This window comes from Pleurodeles waltl, chromosome 4_1 (assembly GCF_031143425.1).
Source record: "Pleurodeles waltl isolate 20211129_DDA chromosome 4_1, aPleWal1.hap1.20221129, whole genome shotgun sequence".
In the NCBI taxonomy this organism is placed as follows: domain Eukaryota; kingdom Metazoa; phylum Chordata; class Amphibia; order Caudata; family Salamandridae; genus Pleurodeles; species Pleurodeles waltl.
This window is the reverse complement of record NC_090442.1, coordinates 409,573,515-409,601,167: the sequence shown is the minus strand read 5'-3', so window position 1 is coordinate 409,601,167 and position 27,653 is coordinate 409,573,515. Positions and strand designations below refer to the sequence as shown.

Below are 27,653 nucleotides of genomic sequence, written 5' to 3'. Positions count from 1 at the left end.
GGAACAGTCTGGCGTAAAGTATCTTCAGAGTACTGCAGCACAAGTCTTGAAAGGTCCAAGAAAACTATGTACTAATGCATACTCGTGCCAATCTAGTATTCAGTAGTGGACATAGTGCAGTTCAGAGTAATACACTGGAACAACTGAGCTTTAATAACAATATTACTAGAGCAATGCTTAGTTTACGTTTTTGGGTAAAAGCTAAAACAAACCAAAAAAAGGATAAGCAACCTCAATATGCTGCGCAACATTCAGTACACCCAGAACATTCTCTACAACACCCAATTCAAAACTGCTCTTTTGGCCAGGTTCTCTTGAAGGACACATTAATTCAGGTATAAGACCAAGAAGCATATAAGAGAGGACTGTGGGTTTAATTGCTTTACCATTATGCCAGACTTGCTGCTCCACAGTTTCATTTTAAGATTTCACATTGGAAATGACGCATGGTGGAAAATCCCAAGGTTTAGAAGATAAAAGGAAACAAAGGTAAATGTATATGCAATATGAACCTCGTGTTTAAGATAGACTGTCATCTGGTGGATTGTCTATTGTTTTTTAGTTGAAAGGATTTTTGGGAGGTTTTTTTTTCTTTTTTTTTTTTTTAAATAAAGAAACAAAGACAAGACTTAAAATAGATATGGCTATTGAACTAATGTTAAAAATTTAATTGTGCGATACTGAAATAACACTAAATAGTTTTTTTTTAATCAATTAAGAGCAATGATCATATAGAGAACAGATTTTAAATGGCCTTCTGGTTGGTCCGTTTTTAGTACTGTATGAATATTTACAATTGTTTTATGCATATTTTAAGTTTGAGTACGCCCTAGTTAAAAAAAAAAAAAAAACGTAAATGAACAACCTAGTTCTTTGACCCAAGGCTTTCACTATTTCCTCAATGGAAAAGATTTAAAACATTTCTCCACAACTGCTCTATCATAGATAATGGAAATTTTTAAGTGAAATTGCCTTTACCGATATTTTTGATTTGCTTAACCAATAGAGATTGATAACGTTAATTTGTGCTGCTTTGTACTGTATAGTTCGACAATATTTTACATTTAAAAATAAGAAACTATAAAGTAAATGTCCTATTTAAATAAAATTTATTTGAATAACAATACGTAAGAATTCTGCATAGTAAGGAAAGGAATACTTTTCAATAACATTCCTATGTTTTTTGTTTAAACAGTCCTTAACGTTTTCAACATTGATTGATTTTAGCTATATCATATGATAAATACTGACAGAATTACCTCCTTTGAGTTCTCTGCAGGTGTTTTGCTCTGTTTAGAGGGAAAACATGCTCTCTATACTTCTGATATTTAGTGTTGGGTCCAAAGGTGTGCAAGTTGTTTTTATTTCAAGAAAGTCTTTCGAGTCAAACTTTTGAGTGACACTTCCACCTTGGTGATACTGCGCATGGTCACTGACTCCATTGTTAGATTGTTTTCCCGCAGGAGGGTGAGAATGGAGTGTAACAGAAGTGTAAGTCTTGAGATGTGCAAGTGCAAACATGTATTACAGCAATGGCCACAGGTGTCCGGGAAGGAGGGTGGGCACATGCAAATCTACGGCACTACATGCCACAAACAGATGCTTACAGGGTAACATATTTAGCTTGATGGCACGTGTGGCTATAGGTATAGACTGTAAAGCAATCCCCCTCAAAAGCAGGGGCTAACCTGTGGGGGTTGCAGTGGTTTGGAAAAGGGTACATAGCACTGCTTGGTACCTACACTGGCTTGCTGATATGCTAAAATATCCACACAACCATGTTTGGTGAATGTGTGTGGTATAGACAATGTAGCTGTCATGCATATGTCAGCTATGAAATTGTTTCCTAGAAAAGCAATTGATGCTCCTTTGTTTTTTTTTTTCTTTTTTAAGTAGAGTGAGCTCTTGGACGTGTAGGTCAAGTTATTTTGGTTTTTGTGTAACATGTTTGGCTACAATTAACTATCCATCTGGTTATGCCTGGTTTGGATATAGGGTTGCATTTGTGTGGTGGGGGAAAAAGCAACAAAAAGTTGTTTAATTTTTAAGAGTCCACCAATGAAGAGAGCGAAAAACATGGCAGTCCGTCAACACTAGATCATGTAATTGACCATTGTTGTGTTAGGCATTGCAGTAACTGATGCATGTGTAGACCTGCATGGGGAACTATTGTGTTACAGGAAGCCATCATCCCTAAGAGGCACATAACAGTCTTCACTGTAATTTGCTGATTGACAGAGAGGTATTAGTGTCTGTAGGTTGTAAACTGTGTTGGAATTGGGATATGCTACTTATTAGACCTGGCATCTTTTGGCGTGGTTTCTCCTGATCTTTTCCTTTTAGAAAGTTGGCATTTTCCTACCTTCACCATTCTGTGCTTTAGCCTGCCTCCAAGATACCTCTGGTCTGTGTGGGTTTAGGTGACAGCTACATCTGTGCATTCCATCTACAGGCCACTCCACTGCCCTGCATACCATCTGCATACTGGTCGGTCTTCCTGGGCAAGAAAAGTGGAGGGGACTGGGTATAAGTACTTAGCTTCTGACACCACTCTGAACACTTCTACACTGCAGGAAGAAGGATTGCAGGGACCGCCAACTTTGCTGTTTGCTCTGCTGTGCTGGCCTGCTGCCTGCTGCTTCTTGCCTGGGAGTGAGGGCACTAGATCTAACTCTACATCCAGTAATCTAAAGTTTCTCAAAGGGCCTGACTGAGCTTGCCTCCGGTTTCTGAAATCGCAGGGACATCAAAAACGTCACTGTCATCTTGCTACCAGCACCTGGGCTCCTCTGTTGTGAGTCCTGCTCTGCCAAGTGGTGCCAAATCCAGTCCTGTGCTCTTGGAGGTGAGTGTGGTGCTGCAACACAAGAACTGATGCAACACTGTGCATCACTTGGAACCGACGCATCCCGCTGCAGAAACGCCACTTTGCCGTTACTTGCACCAAATCCACGGACACCGCTCACCAACCACGCAAATCAACAACCCCAACTTACAACGCAGCCCCGGCTTGGCCGACGCAGCATCGATGCATCTGAACTAGTACTCATTGCTTCTGGACGTTGACGCAGCAACGACGTTGCCTGATTAGGAAACAAAGCATCGCCTGCAATAGCGACGCATCTCCTTTTTAGATCAAAGCATCATGACTGAGTATCACTGCAAACAAGGTCCTGTCAGCGGGTCTACGTGACTCCTGTGCCCAGGTCCAGGCTCCATCATGGTCAGATTGAACTTTGGGGATTTGCCCGGGTCAAGCACGACCAAATAGCCCCAGGTGGGAGAAATTGTCTCCTAAGCACTACATTTGGTTTAATCTTTCAAAATTCATAACTTTGCTTATGTATGTTGGATTTTTGTTATTTTGGTCGTTTGCTTCAGATAAATGTTGGCCGTCATTCTAAACTTTTGTGGTGTCTTCACTATTATTTTGTGTGTACACAAATACTTTACACATCTGCCTCTTTCATTTAGCCTGACTGTTCTGTGCCACGCTACCAGAGGGTGAGCACATATAAACTTTTAGTGTGCATCTTACTTGCCCTGACTAGGACTGTGTTCCCTACTTGGGCATAGTGCAAACCTCTGCAAATTAGAGACCCAATTTCTAACATTGGTGATCAGTGGTGAGGCTAGGACTTGTATTTGTGCATTGCATACAGTGATTGGCATACACGACTTCCATATCTCAGACCATTTCGTACTAATATATGTTATTTTTTTCTTTAGAAACTTTTTGAGTTTTTGCAACAACCATGTTCCAATCTGGAGAGCCAACAGCTGCACCTGCAAGAGTAGAGTTTGAGAAGGATAAATTGGAAACCTACAGTGTCCCAGCTCAAAGGTTTCTGTAGGGAATTCAAGTGCTCTTTTAAATGCCTTACTAAAAAATAATAACGAGGAGGATATGCATCTGGTATTGTCGGACAGCCCAGAACTGCCTGTGGGAAGAGGGGCCAGAGTCAATGGAGATGGGATCCTCTCTAAATCAGGCAGCATTGCTTCCTCCAAAGGTCTGTCCCCAGAGGACTAATGGGAAGCCAGGAGGCTCAAGGTGGAGGTGGCCGAGCTCAAAATGGAGAATGACCAGGCGAAGGCTAAGGAAGAAAAGAGATTGGCCATTAAAGAAAGGAAATTTCTTTTGGCTAATGAGGTGCACATGGGGGAGCTGGACCTGAAAGCCCAAAAGGTTGAGTCTAGTGCAGATGGTGGCAGCATATCTTCAGTGTCCTCTCACAGGAGAGTACATATACCCAAGAGTCTGATAGCTGACTACAAGGTAGGGGAGGACTTAGATCACTGGATTATGAGGCCTACAAAATTGCTTTACAAATGCACAGGAGCACTGGAGGGACAGTTTGTGGAAGCAGATTTCAACGGTGGAGATGGACACCTTAATATCCTTACAGGGGGAGCAGAAGATGAAGTATTCCACCCTGAAGAAGGCCCATGTCAGAAAATATGGGTTGATCCCCGAGATGTATAGGCAGTAGGGAGAGTGTGAAGCTTCTTCCTCAGACCTGGGTAGAGAGTGTAGACTCTTTCTGCAAAGCACTGGACAGTTGGGTAAAGGGCAGTAATGTGACAGACAATCAGGGGTTGTACAAAATGACTGCACAACAGCACACGTTTACTCTTTGTTTTACAGAGCTGTGCCAGCATTTGATTGATAGTGAGCTCTTTGACCCCAGGGAGCTTGCTAAGGAAGCGGACCACTGGGTCTGCACTAGGGTCCACAGGAACGTTTCTCGGGGAGATCCAGCCAAGGGTGGGCAGGGTCGCCAGCAGAAGAAGGGGGGACAAAAACAAGAGTTAGAAGTTCTCTAAAGGGCTTCAAACTAGTTCCCAGGATAAGGGTTCCCAACTCCATACTGAGAAGAAGAAACTGATCCCGTCAGGTAAAACTGCAGTGAAAGGACCCCGGAAGTGCTCTGACTGTGTTCAGGAAGGGCACTTCAGAGGGCCCCCCTGTGTCCAAGCGGGCACAGCCCTCCCACAGGTGGGCAGTCACAGGAGACAGCGAGTGTAGCGCTTGGGGAAGAGGTGTCTCTAGCTAGTGGTGGGGAGACAGCCGAAATTACCCTAGTGTCCATGGATGACCGTGAAATGGTACAGAGAACCCTCATGCTAGATAATACTAAGAAGTATAGGCAGTGGGTTACCATTAATGGCCATAGTATGGAGGCTCTGAGAGACACAGGAACCAGCATGACAAAAGTCTGGCGTCATCTGGTGTCTTCAGAGCAAGTAGTCCCTAATACAGGGAGTGCAGAATTATTAGGCAAATTAGTATTTTGACCACATCATCCACTTTATGCATGTTGTCTTACTCCAAGCTGTATAGGCTCGAAAGCCTACTACCAATTAAGCATATTAGGTGATGTGCATCTCTGTAATGAGAAGGGGTGTGGTCTAATGACATCAACACCCTATATCAGGTGTGCATAATTATTAGGCAACTTCCTTTCCTTTGGCAAAATGGGTCAAAAGAAGGACTTGACAGGCTCCGAAAAGTCAAAAATAGTGAGATATCTTGCAGAGGGATGCAGCACTCTTAAAATTGCAAAGCTTCTGAAGCGTGATCATCGAACAATCAAGCGTTTCATTCAAAATAGTCAACAGGGTCGCAAGAAGCGTGTGGAAAAACCAAGGCGCAAAATAACTGCCCATGAACTGAGAAAAGTCAAGCGTGCAGCTGCCACGATGCCACTTGCCACCAGTTTGGCCATATTTCAGAGCTGCAACATCACTGGAGTGCCCAAAAGCACAAGGTGTGCAATACTCAGAGACATGGCCAAGGTAAGAAAGGCTGAAAGACGACCACCACTGAACAAGACACACAAGCTGAAACGTCAAGACTGGGCCAATAAATATCTCAAGACTGATTTTTCTAAGGTTTTATGGACTGATGAAATGAGAGTGAGTCTTGATGGGCCAGATGGATGGGCCCGTGGCTGGATTGGTAAAGGGCAGAGAGCTCCAGTCCGACTCAGACGCCAGCAAGGTGGAGGTGGAGTACTGGTTTGGCCTGGTATCATCAAAGATGAGCTTGTGGGGCCTTTTCGGGTTGAGGATGGAGTCCAGCTCAACTCCCAGTCCTACTGCCAGTTCCTGGAAGACACCTTCTTCAAGCAGTGGTACAGGAAGGAGTCTGCATCCTTCAAGAAAAACATGATTTTCATGCAGGACAATGCTCCATCACACGCGTCCAAGTACTCCACAGCGTGGCTGGCAAGAAAGGGTATAAAAGAAGGAAATCTAATGACATGGCCTCCTTGTTCACCTGATCTGAACCCCATTGAGAACCTGTGGTCCATCATCAAATGTGAGATTTACAAGGAGGGAAAACAGTACACCTCTCTGAACAGTGTCTGGGAGGCTGTGGTTGCTGCTGCACGCAATGTTGATGGTGAACAGATCAAAACACTGACAGAATCCATGGATGGCAGGCTTTTGAGTGTCCTTGCAAAGAAAGGTGGCTATATTGGTCACTGTTTTGTTTTTGTTTTGTTTTTGAATGTCAGAAATGTATATTTGTGAATGTTGAGATGTTATATTGGTTTCACTGGTAATAATAAATAATTGAAATGGGTATATATTTTTTGTTTGTTAAGTTGCCTAATAATTATGCACAGTGATAGTCACCTGCACACACAGATATCCCCCTAACATAGCTAAAACTAAAAACAAACTAAAAACTACTTCCAAAAATATTCAGCTTTGATATTAATGAGTTTTTTGGGTTCATTGAGAACATGGTTGTTGTTCAATAATAAAATTATTCCTCAAAAATACAACTTGCCTAATAATTCTGCACTCCCTGTATATGGTCCATCAAGTTGCTGCTGTAGACAACTGCAAGAGCCAAAGTAAGGTGTCTCAGTTTCCCTTTGAATTGGGGGTGGGAGGGCTCTCAGGTTTCATTAGGGTTGCTGTGAGTATGTCCATGCCTGTGGATTGTCTGCTGGGCAATCACCTAGAGCAAACCGCCTGGAAGGGGGTGTAGTTCAGGTCACACTTGGAGATGCTGGGGTTGGCTGAATAGGTGAGCCTGACCACACGGTCCATGGCAGCATGTGAGGGTAGTCAGAAGAACATGGAGCCTGAAAGAGTGGGCCAGGTGTCTGCCAAGAAGAGGGCGGGTAAAGGGTGCAGGAAACCTACTCATGAAAATCCCCCAGTATGGGAGAAGGCAGACCTTGAGGGGGATGCCCCGGAACCTTCAGGGGAACACGTGGCCAAACTGGGAAACTAGCCTATGCTGACCGATTGGCAGAAAGATGGAGGTCCCTGCAGGGAGGAATTCTGTGCAAAGGGAGAGTCCTACTCTTGTGGGCCTTTGGCAGCAGGCCGAGGACCAGACAGCTGGTGAGTCCTATGGCAAGCATCTGATTTATTGGGAGAATGGTCTCCTGTATAGTGAGCCTAAGGCTCCTGTACCTGGGGCAGCATGTGCACTGGTGGTACCCCAGCACTTCAGAGCCTTCCTACTGGGTCTGGCTCATGATTTGCCACTGGCAGGTCATTTGAGGGCAGGACAAAACCTTTGAAAGGCTTGTCACCCACATTTATTGGCTTCAAATGAGGAAGACCTCAGATGCATTCTGCAGTTCTTGTGTCACCTGCCAGGCCAGTGGCAAGACAGGGGCGGGGTGTAAATGTAAGGCTCCCCGACAAACCTTTCCTGTTGTGAGCACCCCTTTTAAGCGGGTGAGCACTGACAGTGTGGCCTCTGGATCCCAAGACAGCCATGGGCAATAGGTTCATCCTGGCCTTGGTGGATCATGTCACTCAGTACCCGAAGGCTATCCCTCAGAGAACAGCGAATGTGCCTGTTGTGGCCAGGGCACTGATAGGGATTTTTACTCGACTGGGTTTCCCCAAAGAGATGGTTTTCGACTACGGTACAAACTTTAATGTCCTTGTACATGAAGGCCATGTGGAAGGGCAGTGGGGAAACTTACAAGTTCTCCACGCCTTACCAACCCCAAACCAATGGGTTGGTTGAGCGATTCAACCGTACCCTAAGAGGCATGTAAATGGGTCTACTTAAACCCATGAGGCATAAGTGGGATGTTCTCCTACCATGACTGCGATTTGCCTACAGGGAGGTACTGAAAACGGGGTTGGCTTCAACCCTCTTGAGCTTCTGTATGGGCATCCTTTGAGAGGATCTCTCAGTTTGGTGAAGGGGGTCTGGGAGCAAGCTCCCAGGAAGCCATTGCAGGATATATTTAGCTACATGCTGGCCTTCTGCAACCACACAGTCCGCTTCTGGAAACTCACACAGGATAATTCGGAAGATCATCCAGGAGGACAAGAAGCATTGGTACAACCAGAATACCTCTGGTTGAGTTTCAGCCTGGTATTAAAGTGTGGGTAATGGCGCTTGTGGAGCCATGCTCTGCAAGACCGCTGGTCTGGCCCATCTGAGGTGAAGGAGCGCATAAGAGATGTCACCTGGTGGACATGCAAACTCCTAGGAACCCCTTGAGGGTCCTGCATGTGAACCGCCTCAAGCCACACTTTGAGAGATCTGAAGTAACAATGCTCTTGGTCATGGATAATGGGGTGGAAGAAGAGAGTGAACCTCCCCTCAACCTCCTATCTTTCAAAGAGCAGGACGGGTCAGTGGAGGGTGTGAGCCTCTCCTCTACTATGACCCTTGACCAGCAGAGAGATTGTTGCCAGTTGCTGGGACAATTTGCATCTCTGTTCTCGCTAACCCCAGGGTCACCCACTGGTGCATCCATGATAAAGACACTGGGGGTAGCCTGTCTGGCAATCACAAAACAGACGGGTTATCTGACAGAGTGAGAGCTAGCATCAAGGAAGAGGTTGCCAAGATGCTAGAGCTTGGGGTTACTGAGCACTCCAACAGTCCTTGGTCCTGTCCAGTGGTTCTAGTTCCCAAGGCTGCACCATCCGGTGTCACACCCTAACTCCGGTTCTGTAGACTATCGGGGACTAAATGCGGTCACTAAGATTACCCTCACACCATTCCTAGAGCTGATGAGCTCTGATTTTCTTGGAGCTGCCCAGTTCCTCAGTACATCAGAATTAACATTTGGGTACTGGTAGATGGGGGGAGGGGGGAGAAGGTCAGCGTTCTTAAAACAAGAATTGCCTTTTGGGTTGAAGAACACGCCTGCCACCTTCCAGAGGTTGGTGAGCCAGATATTGGCTGGGATGGAAAACTGCAGTGCCGCCTACCTTGACAACATTGAAGACTTAAGCTTCAGTTGGGAGTACCATTTGTACTACCTCCAGGAAGTGCTGCAAGCACTGCAGAAAGCAGGCCCTGCTATCAAGGTCAGTAAGTGCCAGATAAGGCAGGGCTCTATGGTCTGCTTGGGACACCACGTAGGGGGTGGTAAGGTGCAGTCCTTGCAACCCAAGATTGACACCATTCTGGCTTGGGAACCTCCCCCAAAACCCAGACTGAAGTAAGAGCCTTTTTAGGCCTCACTGCCTATTACAGATTTGTCAAGAGACATGTCAGCATTTTTGCCCCCTTAACAGAACTGACTTCCAAGAAGCAGCCGCGTCAGGTGATCTGGACAGAGGCATGCCAGACCACTTTTGATACCGAGATGGTGGCTCAAGGCCCCGGACTTCTCTCAAGAATTTGTGGTGTAGACCAATGGCTCAGAGCATGGCGTGGGAGCTGTGCTTTCACAGCTAAACGAAGAGGGCTTGGAACAACCGCTTGTTTTTGCATTTATTGCCCTAAGTGGGAAGGGTATGCCCAGACATGGGTCCTGTGCTCGCTATGTCACCAGATTCAAGCTAGCCTGGCTGATGAAGGGTAATACCCCAAAACTGGTCCCAGGGAAGACCTGCCCTGGGAGCTCAAGCTGGACTGTTCCCATGGGAAGCAGGGTTCAACTGATTTGCATATGGCAGGGTCAAACTGGATTGGAGAGCAAAATAAAGGATGAATTAAACCCAGATTTGTGACTAGGGGGTGAATGTTTGATTTGTTCCACATTCCATCCAATATCTATAGTTTTTGCATTTGTCGCCTTAAGTGGTAAGCGTATGCCCAGACGTGGGTCGGGTACTCACTATACCACCAGATTCAAGCTAGCTTGGCTGATGAGGGGTGATACCCCAAAACTGGTCCCACAAAGCTTATTTCTGTTCCAGTGAGGGCCTGGCCATTCGTGATGGATTGTTACCATGGGGAGCGGGGTCAAGACTCATTTGCATATGGCTAGGTCCAAACTGGAATGTTTAGCGAGCAAATAAACTGATGGCTTATACCCAGATCTGTGATCGGGGGTGAATGTTTGATTTGTTCCACATTCCATCCATCATCTGTTGCTTTTGTTTCTGGATTACCCTGTAGCCTTAATTAGTAATTAGTAGGAGGTTACTTTCCAAGGAACAGAGGTGGAGCGCGATAGAAAGGAAAGTTTTTGCTGTGGTCTCAGGTGCTGAAGAAGCTAAGGCCATACTTGTTTGGAACTGACTTCCGCATTCAGACAGACCACAGACCCATCACAAGGCTGATGCAGATGAGGCCTTAGCATGCCTTAAATCCATGTATGGTCTGTGTGGGTTTATGTGCATTCCATACAGAAAGACATAAAAACACAAGACACCCCACTGACCCTGTATTCCATCTGCATACCGGTGGGTCTTCCTGGGGAAGGACAGTGGGGCATCTCTCAGTCACACTTCAAAGGGCAGCGACTTGACGTCTCACACAGACACTCCCCACAGACCACATGGCAGACAGGACTTTGCTGAAAGGGAACTGGGGCACTTCAAAACCTCTGTGCAGAGTCTTCCCCACTTCAAAGGCTCATTTGGGTATAAGTAATGGGCCTCTGATAAAATATATTCTCAAAACACTTCTTCACTGAGGACATTCTACCAGAAAGAAGGATCGCAGGTACTGCCATTTTGCTGTTCACTCTGATGTGTTGGCCTGCGCTTCTTGCCTGGGAGTGAGAGCACTAGATTGATCTCTATACCTCCTGCAATCTAAAGTTTCTCCAAGGGCCAGACTCAGCTTGCCTCCTGTTTATGAAGTCTGAGGGACATCAAAGACTTTACCTGCATCTTGCTTCCAGCACCGGGGCTCCTCCGCTGGGAGTCCTGCTCTGCCAGACCCAGTACTGGGAGTCCTTGGTGGTGAGTGTGGTGCAGCAACACAAGAACCAACGCACAAACATTGGCCTGCACCTGGAACCGATGCATCCCACTGCAGAAACACCTCTTTGCACCCAAGTCGTGGACACCGCTCGCCGACTGCGCAATGCAATAACCCTCACTTAAAACGCAGCCCCGACTTGGACAACGCAGCATAAATGTATCGGAAACAGTGCTCATTGCTTTTGAAAATCAGCGCATCAACAAAGTTGCTCAAAATGAAGCATCGCCATTAATGGCGACGCATCCCCTCCTTTGGATCAACGTACCATCACCGAGCATCAACGAAACCAAGGTACTGTCAGCGGGTCTGTGTTACTCCTGTACTCGGTCCGTGTTCCACTGCGGTGGGACTGAACTTTGGGATTTGCCCTGGTCCAGCGCAACCAAATAGCCCCAGGTGGGTGCTATTGTCTCCTAAGCACTGCATTTTAATTTTTTTCTGTTTTTTTTTTATCTTTCAAAATTCATAACTTGGTTTGTGTATGTTGGATTTTTTTGCTTTAATCTTGTTTGACTCAGATAAATATTGGCTATTGTTAGGTAGAGTACACAAGCGCCTTGACCTGTTGTAAGTATTGTGGGCTTTTCACCCACAATTCCCCAAACCCGCCTACCCCCCACCATCTCGCGCTCTTCAATTTAATTCGTTCATAAGCTTGCCTTTCAAAAATCACTTGATTGGTAAATGCTTTAAAAATGCTTTACCTTTGTCCCGCCTTGAGGCTGGTTTTGTCATGCCTTGCAGACTGCCCCAGTTTCATGGATTATTGCACGATTGCCGATTTACTTCAGCATGGGCAAACTATTTTTTGTTTGGTCTCCCCTCCTCGTGCTGCATGGCGGCCATGGGGCTTACAGCGTGAACAGGCACAACAGTGTAAACTCGATCGGCTGTATTGGAGCGCTAGGCATATTGTTCAGTTAATTTCAGAGTAATTTCTTGTGGCTCTCTCTGTAAAACACCTGAAATTGGTAAATGCTTTACGTAAAACAGAAATTCTCAAAGCGAAAGCGGCTCTACCAGCACAGCAGGAGATCTGATACTACAATATTCACTGCACTTGGGAAACTCGCCCTATAATGCTTTGAGGGGGCATTACTTTAAAAAAAAAAAACAGTTTTGCTCATAACTCAGCCTGTGGTGGCCCTAGGGCAATGGGACCACCATCAAAACATTCATTGCAACACTCTTTTTGTTTAGGTCAGTAGTTCCCAACCTGTGATCTCGGGACCCCTGGGGGTCTGCAAAGCCTCCTCAGGGAATCTATGACTGCTTAGAAAATTAAATAATATTAACAGATTGGGTCCCCAGCTTTCAGTAATGACTCTGTGGAGGGGTCCCCTGATTCTAATAATGATTCAGCTGAGGTACCCGGGTTCCAGTAATGATAAAGTGGGGGGTCCACAGAAGTCAAAAGGTTGGGAACCTCTGGTCTAGGTCATCTCTGGGTCCCAACACTAGGTTAGTGGGGACCCCAAAATAATAACCTCTCTCACCAGTCAGTGTCTTTTTAAGTGTTCCCATGGCTGGAACTTTTGTTTTACAGCTGGGAATAGCTTGTGTTTTAAGGGCCTTCTTTGTAATGTAATATTGCTATAGGCCTGCTTGAAAATATGTAATGCACTACGCCCTCTAGGTAATAAATATACGGCTACATTTGCATTATTTATTGCCATTTTCTTTTTGTGTGTTTATGCCCTCTAGGGGCTAATGGTATAGTTACATGACCATGTTTCTTACAAATGCGGTTTTCATTGTGGTGTCCTCTAGGGGCTCTTCCAACCATTACAGTCATATCAATATACTAAAATATTCATGACACAGTAACTTGCCTTATAATGCTTTGCAGGGCATTACTTTTACAAAGCATTTTTGCACATAACTCAGCCTGTGGTTGTCCTAGGACAATGGGACCATCTTCAAAACATTGACCACAAAGTGCTCTTTCTGTCTACATCATTGCTGGGTCCCCACACTATGTCAGTGGGAACTTTCAAATAATAACCCCTGCCACTGTGCATTAACAATTTAAGTTCTCTCATGGCTGGAACTTTTGCTTTACACCTGGGAGAAATTATGTTTTATGGGCCTTGTTTATAATATCACTGCAGTAGACCCGCTAGGCCTAACAACATTCTCTAGGTGCTAATTATATGGTTACACTGCTTCTTACAAATGATATTCTTCTTATGGTGCCTCTAGGGGCTGTTTTGAGCACTGCAGTCTAATGCCAAAAGTGTATTTCTGATAAAGGTTTATATGATAATTGTATACCTTTTAATAATCTCTCTTTATTACAGTTATGACCATGATTCACGCCAACTTAACATCTTACACTATGACTGTTCGAACACTCTTGACATGTTTGGGTGATCCTTCTAGTTTATTTCTCCTCTGTGGCTGTCTTGCGTCTTTTCTGGGGAAATGTGTTTGCCAGCCTGCAACTCTGATGGTGGGTTGGTGAAAGTGGTATTCTATTGGAATTAGCATGGCAGATTTAAATTAGGATGCTAAATGGCAACATTTTCATTTTTTTGCTGCAGGCAGAGGAAGAAGGTAAATGGAAGCGCTTTAGTTGTATGCAGGGCCACTGGAATTATGTGTCCAGAAAGGACAACATTTTGAGACAGGGTTGACCAATTTTTGTAGCAAGAAATGTCCAATTATGAATTTACAATGCCAATAGCTCTAACTCAAGCAAATGTGAGCACTATTGCATTGCAATCACTTGTTTTAAACTGGTGTGGAGTCATTTCGCGTTGTCTTCAATGTGTTACTGTGTGTGCACAAATACTTTACACATTGTCTCTTTAGTTAGCCTGACTGCTCTGTGCCAAACTACCAGAGGGGGAGCACAGGTAAACTTTTAGTATATATCCTAATTGCCCTGACTAGGATTGTGGTCACTACTTGGACAGAGTGCAAACCTCTGCCCACTAGAGACCCAATTTCTAACACTATTCCAATTTGTGTACAAGATTGACGCTACATATGGTTGTTTCCGTAGAGGCTGTGGATGGGATTTGAGAAAACTGATTATAAATCCCAGGGTGTGAAGTAGGTTGATTGTTATTTGAGTGCTCTGTTGACATTGTTTGAGGGATGTGGCTTTTATGAGCCAATTGTCCAGATATGAGAAGACGTGTATTTGTTGTCTGCGGAGATGGGCTGCTACTACTGCTAAGCATTTGGTGAAAACACTTGGTGCAGTTGTGACCCCGAAAGGAAGAACCTTGAATTGGTAGTGTTTGCCATTCACCGTAAACCTGAGATATTTATATGTGAAAGTATGTGTCTTTGAGATCTAGAGTAGTTGTAAATTCGCCCTGTTCGAGTACTGGAATGACGTCTTGCAAAGTGACCATGTAAAAATGTTCTGAAATAATGTACTGGTTTATAGATCTTAGATCTAGGATTAGTCGTAGAGAACCATCCATTTTGGTATGAGGAAGTATAGAGAGTATACTCCTCGACCTTGGTGTTTGATAGGGACTGGTTCTATTGCTCCCTTGAGAAGGAGAGACTGAACCTCCTGTTTGAGTAGGGTTTGATGTTCCACGGACAGTCCGTGAGTGGGAGGTGGAATGTTGGGAGGTGTGGTAAAGAGCTCCAGACAATAATCATGTTGGATAATGTCAAATACCCACTGGTCTGTTATTTGTTGTCAGATTGAGAAAAGTTTTGTAGACGCCCGACAGGTGTAGTGTGATCGGGGGAAAGGAAAGGGAGTCACTTTTTACTAGTGATGGTGACACCACAGTAGGAACTATTCCTTCCCCTACCCTTTGCGTTCTTCCCTCTACACAAGTCCCTATAGTACCTCTTTGTGGGAGAGTATAGACTCTGTCCACCCTGATAGGAGGTGGAGGGTTCTGATGTGGTGCTTTTGGACCCATCGCTGTAGGTGGAGCGACAAAAGGAACCTCTGGACGCTGGGGTTTGGAGTTTCCCGGTCTGTGTCCTTTTTAACTTTTTCTAAAGTCTCATCGACATGTGGACTGGAGGCACGCTCCTTATCAAAAGGGGTATTAAGGGTGTTCTGATGAACATCAGGCTTAAAGCCTGAGATATGCAGTCATGCATGGCTGCACTGTCAGCCGAGTCTAGGGCACATCTGATGGAGCTATTTGAAATGAGAGTTCCTTCTGCCACCAACTCTTGACCCCTTTTCCTTTGCTCATCTGGGAGATGCTGCAGGGGCTCTTCCTTCTTGTCCCAGTTACCACAGTCATAGTGCGCAAGTAGCCCCATAGAATTGCCGATGCACCATTGATTAATTGATTGTGCTGCCAATTGTTTGCCTGCTGCAGCTATCCTCTTGCTTTCCTTGTCAGGTGGAAGGGTGTCACCTGACGCCTAGTAATTAGACCGTTTTCTGGCACTTGTTACTACAAGAATATCAGGTGGTACTAGCCCCTTTATGTTTATTGGATCAGTGGGAGGCCTTATATTTTTATCAACCCTAGGGGTGATTACTCAAGTCCGATATGGGGCTTTAAAGATTTCCTCTGTATGGTGGAGTATGCCTTTGAGCATTTGCAAGTATTGTGTGCCTCTGAGGGTGGATGACAGTGCCACAAATAAAAAATCTTCCTCTAGGGGTTCTTTGTGTAGCTGCACCCCATGAAAATTAGCTTTCCTCGCTATAATCTCCTGATATGTTGTTGAGTCATTAGGGGGTGATGGACAACCTGGGTACAGGTCAGGATCTGTTTTCCTGGTGGATCTGCATAATATGTGTCCCGGGGTCAGTGCTTTGAGGCATGTGGCAGGAGTCATCTACTGGGTCTGGTAACCCAGGACCATATGGGGGGAACTTTGAGGGGAGATGTCTAAAGGCTCCACATTAAAAAGTGGTGAACAGGGCCTGTGTGGTAGAGGTGGAGATTTTGGAGGTGGTGGAGGAGGCTGTGGTAATGGAGGCAGGGAAGGCTGGGTTGGAAGCAGAGGGCTGGTGGACTTGTCTGACTTTTTATTTTTGGCTGGAATAGGCATGTCCAAGGCTTCCTGGAAAGAGAGTTGCCTCTTGGAAGGTGATGGTTGAAGAGGTGGCAGTTTAGCCAACATTCTCCAGTAGCAGGTTGTATCTGGATCTGCTTGTGTTTAGAGCCCAGTCTTTCCTGCATTTTGTTGAGTATAGTTTCCACAGCATCCTCAGCCGTCTAAATCGGTGCTGAGCTTGTGTTTCAGCACCGAAAGTGTCAACACCGAGGAACAAGCCAATTCCGAAGAGATGGAAGCCACTGAGGTTGTAGACACTGAAGCTTTTGGCTTTGTGTTTTTATCGCGCTGAGCCATAGGGTGGGGCATTCAAACCGGTTTCAAGGTGCCACCAAGGTCTGCAGGCAGTGGTGGATGGAGGGCCTCTTGCTATGAAGATATGAGTCTTTCGGTTTTTGCGACTTGAGGAGTTGGGACAGATTAGCAGTATTCAATGGAGATGATGGAGATCTCACATTGGAATTAAGGATCCGATTCAGAGCTTGTCTCTGCGACCGAGGCTTCTGAATGGATTTCTTCTTCGACATCCTGTTGCTCGAAAAGTTTGGGCGTGTCATCGGGTGATTTGCGTTGCATTTCGAAGCAACACACTCAACAATCATGCAGTGTCTTTTGAGCGGCCTCACATTCAGCCTCGTTATGGTCAGAGGGGAGGCAGAGGGTACAGACATGATGGGAGTCTGTCCTGGGGTATTTGGAGGGGCAAAATCTGAACGCGTTCATTCCATCACCGGGAGGTCAGGATGTGGAAGAAAGATCAGGAGATGAAAGTAAAAGGCCCCGAGGAGCCAGGCCCTCAACAGGCAACAACAATCCCACGTCAATCCAGCGGTTGGCTGTGGCTCGATACAAAAGATAGGAAAATGCCATCAACAACAATACCAACAGAAATGGAATAGGACCAAAGAAAGAACCGACAACTGTCTTGACTTGGAGCAGTTGCACACATGTCTGAACTCGACAGCAGAGAAAAATAATCTAACAATAAAGCTGATGCCCATGCACAGTATCACCGGAAAGGAGGAGTCACTAAACCTCGTGATTCGAAGTACTTTTTTCGAAGAAAAATAACTTGCACACCTCTGGACTCAACAATAGATGGCAGGAGTATGCAGAGCATGTGTATCTACAGCTACACATGCAATTGAACTTTAAAATACACAAGTGTACTTTGCGTAGTGTCAGGAATTTTGTGTTATACTTGTTACGCAAGATTACCAGTTTGCATGACTAGGCACCATTCACAGTAAATATTTACAGCAAGCGCACACGAACAATGGAACTCAATTGGTAACTGTTCACAATACTTATATATTTTTGCATTTTTTAATTAAAAATTGCATTTTTTACATGAATGATGTGAGGATGCTTTCGTGATGAACAATGAGTTTGCATTTTTTGTAATTTTGTCGAAACGTTGCGTAATCGTGAGAAAGGAAATTACATGAATTCCGTACACCCCTAAAATGAACCATCTGTAAAAGGCAATCAAAATCACATCTAGGCTGTCCCTTAAAAGACATCATTCAAAAGTCTAAGTGAGTATAAATCTTCAGTCTAAGGCCACCTTTCTTAACATTGGTGAGCATTCATAAATATCCTAATCAGATCACAAAAGAAAACTCAGTGAACTTAACACTCATAACTGACTAATGCAGGGCTGGAAATCATGAGTATGAATCCAGACAAGGCAGACTCAGTCTTTCATATTTCAAAGGACAGTAAAATTAGCAGGGTAAATTGGGTAAAAGTAACATCTGATTTATAGCACTTAGAAATGATAAAAGTGAGCATATAGTGTCACATAAATGACCTATGATCATTACTATATCCATTCATGATAAAGTGGCATTGCATGCAATATGAAACTGGCCAGTGAAGAAGTTTTACAACAGGTTGCATTCCACAATTGCCTTTAATTGAAACAACTCAAAAATGGGTTGCAACTGAAGAATTTCAGCCATGGTAATCATCTGACACTCCCAAAATGCTGCATTCCTCATATCACGAGCAAATGCTCTGGCGGAAACGAAAAATGATTTGTAAAACTTCTTAATAAATAAAGCAACTGTAAAAAAAAAGAAAAAAAAAAAAAGGGGACTGCATGGAAAAGTGAGAAACAAACCGTATCCGGTGCATCTTTTTTCAAATTATCCAGACTGTCTGATTTCTGAAGAACAGGGGTGCTAAAACAAAATAAAATCACATTTTAGTAACAGATTTTCCAGAGAGGATTAAAGTGCGGCAATCAACAAGAAAATGCAGAGAACACATCATCAAAACAAGATTAAAACACTTGCTCTCCAAATAGAAAATACACGGTCTTCTGATTCTTCGTTATTGATCGATTTAGAGATCATTTTTAAATACAGATGAAAAATGCTTCTACAGCCTTAATGCTCCTAATGGAAAGCACATATTTATATAAGGTGATTTTACACTTACTGCAAGTCGGGGACTACGTATTCCAGCAGCCACAGGGCCCCAGGAGCCAGTCCCTGGCAACTACTCTCACCTATGTGACCAAAGAGATATAAAGTGCGATCATGAGCCTTGAGGCGTGAAACGCACGCCAGCCGAGCCAGCGCACAGCCCGGCCCAAGGGGAGGCCGGCCACGCACTTTGGAGACTGGTTTGGGCCACCCCACTTTGACCCCGCTTTTCAGACATACTGTGAAGTTACGTTAAGTTCATATTTTCTCGCTTCTCTTTTATTTTGGTGTCATACTAGTTGCCCAAAGTTATCTCAACAATCTTGTCGCATTCCAACCCAGATGTCCATGCTAGCACCACAGGCACGATTGTGAGGACAGATCCCAATGCTACCAAATCAATCTTGTCCCCTCTTATCCATATAGCCGCTGGATCAGTGGCTCCACTGGCAAAACGGAAAACAGGCCCAGTACTTAAAAAGGGTGTTAAGACTCTTGAGACCAAGCCTGTTCGTCTGGACCTGAAACCATCTAGCTCCGATCTCTGTAAAGAGACCACTGAAAGTCTGTTCAGGCAGCTATGAAAATAAATAGTCAATATTCCTGACTGTAGGATGTCTGGAATGCTTGAACGCTTGGGATGAATTGAAGCCAAGTTATCTTTTATGACCGCTCTAGTGACGGAGGGGAAGAGAATAGTGAATGTGTTAAAACTCCAGTGCAGAAGCCCCCTAGTTCTCCCCCCCCCCCTAGTTCCGCCTGACATCTGAAGCAGTAGGACCCTCGCTAGAGGAGAGAGGACAGTTTCCTGTAAATCAGATCAGTAAGGCTTTTCAAAATGACCCAGCTGCCCCACTCCATAGGGCCCGAGGGAAGTTGTATCATCAAACACTTCAGTGCTGAATATAATAGCACTGGGCCCCCGCCTAGCATGTGATCACCCCCCTCCGAAAAAAAAAAAAACCAGCCGAGATAGAGTCAGCCAATGATCGCATTTCTAGATGTGACCTCCCTCTGCCTGCTTGTCCATATGTGTCAGTTTAGCAGATGTACCTAAACTGCACCATAAAGCTAGTGAGTCCACCCTAGAGTTAATCAACAAAGCTGCACATTAGTTTAAGGGGAATTCTAGGCTCCAAGGCTGTATACTGCATGGAATTCTTGTGGCCAGAAGGGTGGGTTGGGTCGGGAAAATGCAAAAGGAATTTGAAGGGAATTGTGTCATTGGTACTTTTAGGAAACCCTAGATGACCAGGTTACTGACCGGGCACACAAGGTTAATCACCATTATGGTAAGATCAGGTTTCGGTCCCTGGTTTGCTTTTACAAGGATCTGGTCAAAGGGCCTCAATCCACTCCTCCTACTTTATCTAATTTTACCGTTCCTGTCTCCAACCACTTTTTACCCTTCGGTGATCTATCTGAAAATTCAACAAGCGGAATCCGTTTCCCACCAAGGTGCCTAGGCAGGGTATGCCCCCCCCCCCTTGGCACTCCTCCTACCATTACCCTTGTCTTGGAAGATATGTCACTGAATGTGAAGCGGTGTCCATGCCATCTAAAGAGCTTATCCTAGTTGGTGACAGGGATCTGAAGCATCGTGTGTATATTCTTTCTTGGAATGTTGCAGATCTTGCCAGCAAATTGATTTGTGAAGAACGGGCAGAGCTATATACGCACGTTTGATATTGCTCATTTTCAGGAGACTTGAGCCACTGACTAAATGGTTTTGGGTGGTCATTTTTAGGACTCAGTTCCCATTGTTTGCTCTGCCACTGGCAGGGCCAGGGCTGGCTTAACATCTTGTTTCAGAGTCACCCTGGATTGCACTGTCTACACTTATCCTCTCAGACAATCGTTTAATTCAAGCGTTTTCAACAATACGGTCAAATGACATGATGAGCATTGTTCTAATCAAGTTTTATGATGGTTACTTTGACTCAGACCACACTGCCAATCTTAAAGAACTGTCAAACTTTATATCAGGTCTTGAGGATCAATTATCACCATTGTACAGTGGTTTCAACAATATTATAGAGGGTGTTTTCAATATAAAACTAGGACCTACCCAAGTGGAGAATGTACACTTCTCTACTGTTTGATAGCCTTAGCATTGACAGTGACAGACAACCTAGGGATAAAGGGGGGGTGGGGGGGGCAGGTTCCTTATCAATTTATTAAAAAGTTTCATTTCCAGAATGTCACTGAATTATATGATCCACTCTACTCCACTGAAGTACCTTTGGAAGGGGGGGGCATTGGAGTTCCACAGTGATCACATTTTTAGAAACCAGGAGCTTTGTGCTTGGGCCACAGGGGCCACATAACCGATGAAAGACTTCATAGTGACCATAACAACCTGTGCCTTGAATTACACATCCCCAGGAGAAGGTGGGGTGGAGGGGGAGGGGGAGGGAGATGGGAGAGGACTGATGACTCTGACTTCACAGTTCCTAGAAATTACGATGCAAGGGCTGTGATCGATTTGGAGAAATGTGGACATGTTCACCCTCCTAGAAAAAATATGTTCTAATCACCTTCCCTTGGTAATCGCCTGTCTCAACTCTCCTGCGCACATTCAAGCTCAGTCTACCCAGTTTGCTGAATTAGGTTTAGTAGTGAGTAGCCTGCTAATGAAACCCAGCAGACCAAGTCTAGATGGGTGTAAATGGTTTGAACAGACCCTTAGAAAGGCCTGCAAGCAACTGCATGCAGCCTTAAATGTTGAAGCAAGAAATTAGCACGGAGTCCGTCAATGTAGACAGGATTATAGAGCTGCGCAAAGGGTTGGTCAGAAAGAACTGCAAGACAAGTCCTGGGAGAGCTTGTGAAGGCTTGTAGATTGAAGGACACTAAAGCCTTCTTGGGTGGCATAGGAAATATCAAATCAGTGGGGTAAATCGAATAGTGATATGATCAATACTAGTTAGGATTCCCGGGTTGAACAATTAAAAAAAGTGTTAGGGTTCCTCCAGTAACGCTGGGGTCGTTGAAGAGGAGATGGAGTTTCCCTTTTAGCGGGATTTTCTGTTGGAGAAGATAGAATGCAATTAATAAAAGTCCATGTAATAAGGCTCCTGGCCCGGATGGGCTGACAATGGATTTCTATAAATCGGCCCAGGGCCTTTGGACCTCTTTACTATGCAATTGTTTTAACACCTTCTGTAAGACAGGACTACCTCAATCCTGGCGTTCAGCAATAATAGTCTGTTTTTAAAAAAGGAAACTCTCTATCCTTAGAATGTTACTGCCTAATATAGTTACTGGACTCCGCTATTAAGCTGATGGGCAGAATGGTGTTGGCCCTCCTTTTACATTGGGTCGGGGAACCCAACATTTTGTTGGAGGCGCAGTATGAATTCCGTTAAGGGTTTGGCACAACAGAGAAATGTCTTAATTTGCATCTGCTGATTAGTAAATACACCAACACTAAGCACGGCTCTATTTGCCTGGCCTTCACGGATCTGTCAAATGAATTAGACAGTGTTGTGAGATCCAAACTCTGGGAGATATTGACTGACATGGGGACCAACGGTGATCTGGTCCAGTTTTTGAGAGCTCTCTGTATCGGTTCGGTTTGGTCCTGCAGGAGAGAGGACAGAAAGTTTTAAAGACAGGGCATGGGGTACACCAGTAGTACGTTCTTGCCCCCCCTGCTGTTCTTGGTGTACGTAAATGGTCTGGGTACCTCCCTCTCTAGGAAGATCTCCGATGCCCCTTTTATCTGCAGCAAAAAGGTTTCAGTGTTATTATACATGAACGTTGCAATGGCTTGAAGATACTATAAGAATTTGTTACCTTTATGGGTTCCCTGTATTTGCCCACTTATTATTCTAAAACCTTTAGATTGACATACAACCTAAAGCAGACTAAGATGCATAGAATCATGATGCAAGGTTGCCCTGTGGCTCTTACCCAGGATTTCCTCACTTGGGAGTAGTTTCTGATGCAAAGGGGAATTGGGGCCCTTACATTTCTGCAGTCTGGCGAAAATGTTCAAGTTCAGTTAAATATGCTTTAAGACTGGCCAGACATTTGCGGAAAAAAAACTGTGGTCCTCTTATTGGAGGTATATAGGAAAAAGTGTCTCCCCATCTTAATGTACAGTGCTGGTATCTGGGGATATAGCAACCCTAGGTCACTTCAGGGTGTGCAAAATAGTGAACTGAGCAGACTTTTGGGTGTTTCACCTTTATTCTGCATCAGGAGTTAGGGGTGGAACATGTGGAGGACTAATAAGCTAGCCACATTGTTGTTGTGGTGCATGATATGGATCAACCCGCAGGCTGGTTTTAACAGGGAAATAGTCCTATACTGTTCATCATATAACAGAGGGCTGATTATTCTCAGGATCAGCTATGTGCAATCTGATCTGTTGGACCTAGGAGAGGCACAGCTTTTTCATAATCCTAAAACTTTGTCCAAGCAGGATATGGCCCAGGTAAAATCTTTGTACAAAATGAAATGACAATCTTAGAGAAGCAAATGAGACCTCAAAGATTACAGTCAGAGAGCACACGCCATACACAATACTCTAGGCATGGCACCGTATCTGTAATGGATAAGCCCTTCTTGGTAGAGAATGCTGCTAACGCGCTTTCGCGTAGGCTCTGTGAGATGGCACCTGGGTTTTCCTTTGGGGCAGTTTGCAGGGTCTAGAATTGTGACGTGCCGATGTGATGAAGTTTCACCCCAGAGTTTGTTACATTTTACCTCCTTTTGTAAATTTATCAGGTTTTTAGTAAGATGTATTTATTTCCAAACGGGGCATTCGAACCTCCATGTCAGCCACGGAACATCTCCAGAGTTTGGAGTCTCACACAAACTCTGTCAGTACAGTATATGCTCATTTTTAAGATATTTCATTAGTAGTCACACACAATGGGAGTTTAGGTGTGAGGATGGGAGGGAGGAGCTGGCAACAACCTCATTTAGGCCTCAATAGACTGTGTCATGCCTGCACACAAAGGACTGCATACCCCTCTGTAGTGAGAATAGAGCCAGGGCAGGAAGGGTAGGACATCTGTGCACTTAAAAGACATCTCTTTGAAGTCTCCCCACCTCAAAGGCACCACTGGGTTTAAGAACTGGACCTCAGACACCACCAGGTCAGAACACTTCTGGACCTGTGGATATTCTGCTTAGGAAGAAGCGCTGCTGTGCTGCTGAAGGACTGTCACTCTGATTGACTGCTGTTTGCTGTTCTAATTTGCTCTTATCTTTGTATTAGAAAAATGATTAAGTACTGACAGGAACAATATGTTGTTATTTATGTCCTCTCTAATTAATTAATGTCCGTTTTTTATTTGGCAATTAGGGGATGGGTTCACCGAGTGGGATGATCCAACTGTATACGCGAACTATTGGTAATGTAAGGATGTTTTAATTTTTTTTTAATGTTTTAATGATATATGTATTTTATGGTGATTAATCGGGTCAATTTTTGCTGTACTTTTAAGGCTACGTTTGTGGTTGAAATGAAGGTTTTAAAATTAAAGTATAAGGTGACCTGATTATGAAAAACAAAAACAGGCCTATTCCACAAACACAGAGGCAGAGTTACAATATATTATCCACAAGGGGGCACATCACTCTCCAACTAAAGTATACAGAATACGAGGCACTGACGGGAATTAAACACATCTGCACACGGGATAATCTGTTCAAATAACTAATTAATTCTGAGCTGGTGCATATGAAAATTTGTCTCCCTCTGTGTGTAAGCTAAACTTTTCTGAAAACTGGGATATGAGCTAAATTTTCTAAGGACGAAAAAATGGGGAATGTCCTGGCAAATCTGGGATGCCTGATCACCATACATTTAGAGCATTGGTTTGTTTCCTAAAAGCATATCCTCCACCTTTCTCAAATCAATTATGAATCAAATGCAGATTAGACAGTGCTGTCTGGTCTTGAGAAGTAACCAGTGGATTTGTCCAAATAAGAGAATGTGTTGTTCAATGTGGACTAACACCTTACTTTGATTATGGTGGCCAAGTCTATGTGAAGTTCCATGACTATAATTGACAATACGTTAGCTATAGCCAACACATACTTCCGCAAGCTATATTTGTTACAGCAGATAAGTGTTTTCGAGCATTAGTGATGTCATATTTGTATCATAGAAACTCCATTGTCCTGAGACATGCCAGAAAGCCCATGTTCAAACCTTGCTAATTGAGCTGCTAAACTAGGATAGATTAATTCAAGTATTTTCTATTCATTGTGCTGGATTCCTATTCCTCAGAACAGAGGTTAGCTTGTAAACAAAGTAAGTGCCAGGGCCCAAAGTTTGTTCAGGAATCCAAGGCTGGCAATATCGACGGTCGGGTGCCAAATACCAGTGATGGGTAGTTTTGATTCCACCTCATTCCTCTTTAATCCACCACCAGTCACTCCCTACTCTTTTATCACCTTAACTTTTGCAGGTTATTTTTTATCCCTGCTTTATCCCTTTGTCACATCTTTTCTGCCTTACACTTTCTCCTTTCCTCCCAATGTTTTCTCTCTTCCTTAGTCAGATGAAGAAAAGCAAGTGCCCTTCCCCAAAAATGATTGTCAGATATACCCCAATGTAGTCAACGGATAAAATTAAGCACAGACTCAGAGTAATAGTTGGTGGTACAAGTCTTGTACTTGAGGCAGTGTAGCCATAACACCCCTTTATTCTGGCAAAGAAACTGGGGCGCTTAGCTTGCATCACAGTGCAAATAAAGATCTTGCATGTGTTGGGTGTTTCTACATGAAGATCAGAAGGTTGTAGAACCTATGCTCAGTCTTCTTTTGCTCCTAACATTGCACTTCTGCCAGTAAGTACTAGTAAAAAAATGCATTATCTTCATGCGATTCAGAAACTAACCAATTTAACATCTTTTTAAAGGGTGCCTCTCTAGCTCTAAATTTGCCTTTCTGTACTCTCTTGCTTTCGTTCCATTGTTCATATTTAGGGTTTTGAGCTCCATTTCTAATTTTTGGGAGGAAGAATGTTGTTCAAATACGTTCATATTGAAAGTAATAAAAACTATTAAGTTACATTTAATTACATTTTATTATACGTTATACTGTAAAAATTAAACAAAATCATTGTACTTGCCGGTGCATTGTATTTTCACTTTGGGTTTTGGCAAGACCTGGTGCATTAGTGCCACCATTGGCAAAGTGTTGTCATTTTATTTCAAGAAGAGTGCCCCTTTATCAAGAGACCAAAAAAATGCATATTACACATGTGCATGCATTTTGCACTGCCTACTTCTGTGCACATTGGGCATTGATTTTATTCTTGCTGGCACCAGGGTGCTTATTGTGATTACAAAAAAGGGGCACAACAAGCACCTTCAATATCTTTTCTCTATGAGATTTGTGTGGTCTCATTCTGTAGAGTAGAAATGCTATGACCCATGTCACCCACCTGACTCCTGCCATAAGCACTTACACTTGTGGCTCATTCAGCAGGCACCACACGCCTAATGTATTGTATATGGACAGGCTCACAGGTTTACAATTAAATTCATGAAGCAGACCATAATCCTGGAATTTGGCTACCTTGTCCTGTCATGGCCGAAGGAGATACATAAGTGCAGCTTAAACCACTGCTACTTCTACTGCACCTGTTCTGTGTGTAAAGAAGAATCCACTGGTACTATCTGTGGTGGAGCAGATTTGTGCGCGAAGGAACCTTGCACTAGGGCCCACCATGTGGTACCCATTCTGTGTGTCCTAATGAGGCTTATGAAAATATTCACTATACAAAAGTCAACGTAACTGGTTTTATCATACAGAAGATGAGAAAAGCAGGGCCAACAAGAGGGGGAAAAAAAAGATTATTGGAATGCTTGCGAAATGCGTTATCAGCAACTGCTCAGGATGCATTCCAGTCCATACATTTTTGCGCACAAGACGACTACAGACATGAAAGAGCCATAGGCAACTCAGACTTGGCCCTGCCCCAACAGGAATACTCCATCACAAACTGCCAGTGAAGGCCACCCTGTAGATAGGAACAAAAGCAACCCTAGACCTACTTCAACATACCTGGACCTTACTGAGGTGCAGCCTGAGCTATGCAGCACAGTGAGCATGGGTCCAAGTCTGGGCCTACCCAAGGCATGGGCACCAAGGCAATAGTCTAACATAAAAGGTGGTGGGTGGAATTCCTGCAAAAGTCTTACGCACAGGCATTCTGGACCATATTTCAATCTACTGTTACTTGCCCGCTATACTTGTACTTTATAAAGACGCACAATATATGTGTTGTGTGGAGAAGACTGCTTGGCCATTTGATCTGAGGCTTTCTCTGCAGGTCGTAGGCCAACCGCGTATGATGGGGTGGTTTTCTGATAACCAACGTTCAGGTATTACTTCACTGCTCACTAGATGGCAATCTCATCTCGGCTTTAGTTTTGATTCTATTTGATCAGGGGTACTTGAAGAGGTGACAAGAGTTTGGGGTTTAGATAAGAGTGCTGCGCAAAGTAACACTAAATAATAAATAAGGTCAATGGTTCATTCAGGTTGATGTTCTTACACGGGTATACATATGTCTGCAACGACAACATGTAGAACAGTTGGAAATTAGAATGCTTCCAAAACAGGTACTTTACCTGGATAATAGGAAACCCCAAATAGTTTTACAACTCATATGCAAGAAATGTTCAGTAAGTACAACAGTGGTCATTTCTATGAACAGTATTATCTAATGCCAAGAGACTGAGGGCCTCATTATGACCCTGGCGGGCGGCGGAGGCCGCCCGCCAGGATCCCGCCCTCCAAATTACCGCGCCGCGGTCAAAAGACCGCAGCGGGTATTACGAGTTTTCCCCTGGGCTGGCGGGCGGTTCCAGTTAAACCGCCCGCCAGCCCAGGGGGAAAACGACCTTCCCACGAGGATGCCGGCTCGTAATCGAGCCGGCGGAGTGGGAAGGTGCGACGGGTGCTACTGCACCCGTCGCGTATTTCACTGTCTGCAAGGCAGACAGTGAAATACATTTTGGGGCCCTCTTACGGGGGGCCCTGCCGTGCCCATGCCATTGGCATGGGCACGGCAGGGGCCCCCAGGG

The 27,653-nt window shown here is 44.4% G+C and overlaps 1 protein-coding gene across 9 annotated transcripts in view; it reads right to left on the bottom strand.

The window, feature by feature from the left end:
- The window catches only part of PPFIBP1 (PPFIA binding protein 1), a 736,231-nt gene that overhangs the window by 323,423 nt on the left and 385,155 nt on the right, over window positions 1-27,653 (bottom strand). For all 9 annotated transcript variants that reach the window (XM_069228637.1, XM_069228638.1, XM_069228632.1 and 6 more), the window contains one exon: window positions 18,291-18,351. In XM_069228637.1, coding sequence (XP_069084738.1) covers window positions 18,291-18,351 — 61 coding nt within the window. The remainder of the gene's footprint in view (window positions 1-18,290; window positions 18,352-27,653) is intronic.